The 4992-nt window shown below is 36.5% G+C and overlaps 1 protein-coding gene across 1 annotated transcript; it reads left to right on the top strand.

The window, feature by feature from the left end:
• The first annotated feature begins 351 nt into the window (after positions 1-351).
• LOC129722157 (protein artichoke-like) lies at positions 352-4604 on the top strand. Its single transcript, XM_055675420.1, has 2 exons — positions 352-487; positions 552-4604. Exons 1-2 carry the CDS (start codon positions 477-479, stop codon positions 3868-3870), a joined length of 3330 nt encoding a protein of 1109 aa, XP_055531395.1. The 5' UTR covers positions 352-476; the 3' UTR covers positions 3871-4604.
• Positions 4605-4992: the final 388 nt, after the last annotated feature.

Genomic DNA, 4992 nt, shown 5'->3' with positions numbered 1-4992 from the left:
GGGCAAAGCTAGATTTATGAAACTCTTCATTGTGGTAATACTCTAAAAAACGTACGTTATCTAGACATTCAACACATCGTTATACTCAGTTAATTTGCATTAATAGAAAAATAAAATAAAACAGTTTTTGCATTTTTTACAGTTCGAACGATCGCAAACTTTACAGGTAGGGTTAGTAGTGATTTATTACACTAGATTTGACCCTCCCTAGTAAAAAGCGTAATAAAATACTCTTAGGAACACGATGTAGATTAGTGTGAAGTAAAAAAAAGTGTATAAAAATATCTTGACGAAACTCACTTCCTCAGCGCAGTTGACTTCATTTGCTATATCTTATCATAGCATGTGACCCGGCGGTGTTTATCATTTTTTCGATGTTTACTAGTTTCCAGCAGCTGACACTGGCAGCATTCACTTGATAACAATCCGTCGAAGGTGCATTGTCGTAGCCATCGAGATTCGTGCCGCTGATCGAAATGAGCTTCAGGTTCGGATATTTCGCTGCTTGAACTATTTGAGTGTTTTTGTAAATATATTTATACACGTTGTAGATCCGTTATACTGTTCATCATCTGGGTTGGAGCTTACTCATCAAGTACTACGCTGACTCAAACTCAGCCGTTAGCGTTATCGAGGGAATGTGTGCAGCAGAATGGTTATCAGTTGGATGAACTCCAATCTGGGGAGTCAACGACAGTTACCTGGTTAACGCTAAGCGGAGTCGCTCAAATCACATTACACGGAGGAATTTTGAGTTGTTTTCCAGATCTGAAGGAGTTAAGTTTAACCAATAGTGGATTAGCAGCAATCGATGGAGATGCTTTTCAGCAAGTTCCCGCTTTGTGGACTCTAAATTTAAGTGAAAACTCGGTGAACTCGTTACTGGATGGCGGCAAGCCGGTATTGCGGGGTCTGACTGAATTGCATCATTTGGATTTGAGTCATAACAGATTGAAGGTGTTACACTCCAACATACTTTTGGACTTGGACAACTTAACGGAGTTGATTGTTTCGAACAATGGACTCGAAACTATTCACGCCAAAGCATTCATGGGTTTGTGGAGCTTGAAACTACTAGATTTATCCCAAAATAGAATTGATTACTTGCCCAGCGGGATGTTATTCCACTGTAAAAAATTGAAAGTGTTATCGCTGCGAGATAATCGGATTAAGTACTTCAGCAGTCGAACATTCAGAGGACTGGAAGGGTTGGAGGAGTTAGATTTGAGTGATAACGAAATTTCAAACCTGCCAAAAACAACTTTCGTGTCACTCCCTCAGCTGAAGGTGCTTCTTTTAAACGGCAATGGATTGGAATGGCTAGAGGAGTCCGTGTTTGCTTCCTTGAGTAACATCGAATATTTGAATATTGCAGAGAACAAATTAAACAATCTTTCTCCAGCATCATTTGCCCCATTAAGCAAACTAAAATATTTCAATGCTCAAGTAAACAAACTGACGACAATATCGAGTGACCTTTTCAGCAGGAACTTGTTGTTGGAAGAGATAAGTTTCAGTGATAATGTGATAGCAACCATTCCCTGCGATGCAGTTGTCAATATGAGATATTTGAAAAGCATTGATCTTACAAACAACTTTCTGGACTCCAGCTTTTGTCTGGAGTTTGCAGAGAACACCAGTGTCAATGTGTATCTGAGTGGAAACAAACTAACAAATCCCACCATCATTGGAAACGTAACGTATCTAACAATGGCTCATAACAACCTGAGCAAGATACAAATTAACGCATTTTGGAGCAACTCGTATATTAGGAGCATATTTTTGGAGAATAATAATATTAGCAGAATTGCAATGGACGCGTTCACGAATGTGCGTCTGTTGGAAGAGCTTGATCTCAGTTACAACCCAATCAAGGAAATCAATTCCTACTTTCTAGGACGTCTTCCTCAACTACGCATTCTAGGAATGAATAACATTGGAATTGAATGTTTACCAGATGATTTCTTCTTCTCCCAGGAGCAATTGTTGACGCTTCGGCTAGGGAACAATTCTTTGGATAGCCTACCGGCATATATTTTCAATAGACTTAGCAATCTCCAATATCTGGGATTGGAAAGTAACAAATTATCAAATATTTCTAGTCAACAGTTTACAGGATTGTTTAAACTGAAGAGCCTCTATCTTTACGATAACGGTTTTGAGTCCCTAGAAGACGATCATTTCAAAGATTTAATTAACCTGGAGCTCTTAGCGCTGCACAATAATTTGATAACAAAACTAAACGATGTGGTGTTCAGTACGATGAAGCGCTTGGAGAAGATTGGCTTGCACAACAATAGTATTGGGATTATAACTGCAGGTGTTTTTCGCGGTCTCGACTTGTTGAAAGTGGTCCATTTGTATGATAATCAAATCAATGAACTACCGGAGAGTATATTCGAAGACAACACTGAACTGGAGGAAATTGTTCTGAGGAATAATTTAATAACTGATCTCCGCAGTAACACTTTCAGAAAGTTGTCTAAGTTACAGATTTTAGATCTTTCGGGAAATAAGATTGAACAAATAAATTCTAGTTCATTTGAAAACTGTAAACAATTGATAGAACTATGGCTCTCAAGAAACAGTATAAGGAAAATCGACAAAACAGCATTCCGTGGATTGCAAAAACTTGAGATGCTGGATTTGGGTAATAACCAATTGGCAACGGTTGAAGATAAAACATTCGAGAACATGGGTCTATTGAAGCGGCTATATCTTGGAAATAATCGCCTGCACACGGTATCGACAGCGCTATTTAACTCACTAGTTAGTCTGCAAGTTTTATCCTTGTTCAATAATGATATAAAATTCATCAAGAGCGATGTATTTAGCAGTAACTGGCTGTTGGAAGAACTGTACTTGGATGGAAACCAGATATCTGAGGTATCGCCTCGAACGTTTTTCGGATTGAACAATTTAAAAGTTTTGTATCTGTCGAAAAACAAAATTAACCACTTAAGAGCGACAGTATTCAACCCTTTGTTATCATTAGCTGAGCTAAAATTGGATAAAAATTTCCTAACTGAACTACCGCCGGATATGTTACTTCATCAATCAGGTCTAGAATTTTTGTCGCTATCGGAGAACAATATATCATATCTTCCACAGAATATATTCCTAAACAGTGGAAAGATAAAAATTCTAGAAGCTAATGACAACAGCCTCACTACAGTTCCAGAAAAATTACTACTCCCTCTCCAGGACCTGGAAGAATTGTATTTGGAAAACAATCATTTAACCCAATTACCTGAACATATCTTCATCAAGAACTCACGAATAAAAGTCCTGAACATCGCAGGCAATAACTTGAGTTCTTTTGATGTTTTGAAAACGGCTTTTGCCGACAGTATCGAAGTGTTGGATGTCCAAGGAAACAATTTGCTTGGCGTTCAGATTCCACGGAATTTATTGAAACTTTTTGCGCAAAATAATAACATCGACACCGTCGTCATCGAATATGCATCCTTTCATCGGTTGGAAATCCTAGATCTCAGCGATAATAATTTATCACGAATCGATAAATTATTCAAACTGATTCGTTTGCGGTCGTTAGACTTATCAATGAACACCATTAAGAAGCTGGATGTCAGTCGGCTGTATAAGCTACCATACTTGGAGAGTTTTAATGCTTCCAGAAGTGGAGTGTGCAGCTTAACAGGAGTGTTGCATAAACGGCATCTTGGTTTGATGTCGCTTGACTTGTCGTACAATGATATTGTTCAATTCGATCTTTTCATTCCTATATTTTTTACCTCCCTACTGCAGCTGGGTGTCACCGGTAATCCTTTTGCTGATCGGGAGTTTTATGAGAACATAAAGTTGCTGGGAGACATTGATGCACTACAGAAAGACTTTAGATTAATTTAGGTTTAAGACTTCTTGTTCACTTAAAAATTATCGCCTTGATCAAGTTCTTATAACTCGCATATGTTTTATTCTGATTTCGCACAAAAAATGCTTTTGAAATCTTTCACTAAGACCAGAATTACCGGCAAATATTTTTGTGGTTTTCGCAGATGGAAACATTGGAAAAAGTATGATTATATAACAGAGAAAAGCACCAATTTTGTGCGGTACAGCAACATTCAACTTTTGCGGGAAGTAAAAATTTCATACAGGTTCAGAGTTTTAATTTTAAGGAACAATAAAATAAAATAATAAAAATAAATTGCGGTTATTCGCGATTCAAGAATGGAAAATAGATACCCGAATATATTGAATCTAATGTCTCGAATTTTAAAAGCATTTTCATTCATGTTTAGTTTAATACCTGAAAGAATGTAGTTCTAGAATTACTCAAAAAAAAAAAAGTTTCAATTTGTGGTGTTATATTTAGAGTTATGAGAGAACATTAAATTACTAGCTGTACACTTCTGAAAAGCGCTTTTTTAGATACCTGCTCTAGGCAACAAAGCTTTTATTAGTGTTCTACTAATCATATATGTTTTTCATTTTCTTCGTTCTCGCGATTGATGTTTATCCATAATTTTTAACGCTTGAGATTTTCTGAAAAAAAAATAACCCCTAAATTCCAATTTAACTTAAATTCAAATTCGACTGATTCGACTGAAAGCCTTCTCGAATGTAACACTTCGTGCTGCCACGGGCTTACTTCATATTTTGAAGGAAATATATGTGAACACGACCGAAAAAGCGTTTTTTATTTTATTTGAGAAAATTCTCAGAAGATTTTTGTATGATAAATCTAAGACCAAAAATTAGAGAAGATTTATATAAATGACACATCAAATTTTTTTTTGAGCTCGATACACTTTTATCAGCGATGTGGAATGGTTCCAATAACAGGTCTTCTTTGTTTTGAAATCTCTTATCACCGAGCCATTTTTACAAGTTTTTAAACAAATAATTATCCACTGTGGCTGGGATGAGCGAAATAGTTCAAAGTCTCATTATTTGATTTTGAAGAAGTAACAATGAATGCTTCGAAGAAACAAAAATACACATACACATCCCAATGTAGCCGATTTT

This window comes from Wyeomyia smithii, chromosome 2, assembly GCF_029784165.1.
Source record: "Wyeomyia smithii strain HCP4-BCI-WySm-NY-G18 chromosome 2, ASM2978416v1, whole genome shotgun sequence".
Classification (NCBI taxonomy): domain Eukaryota; kingdom Metazoa; phylum Arthropoda; class Insecta; order Diptera; family Culicidae; genus Wyeomyia; species Wyeomyia smithii.
Note: the sequence above shows the minus strand (reverse complement) of the source record. Positions and strands in the feature narration are given on the sequence as shown.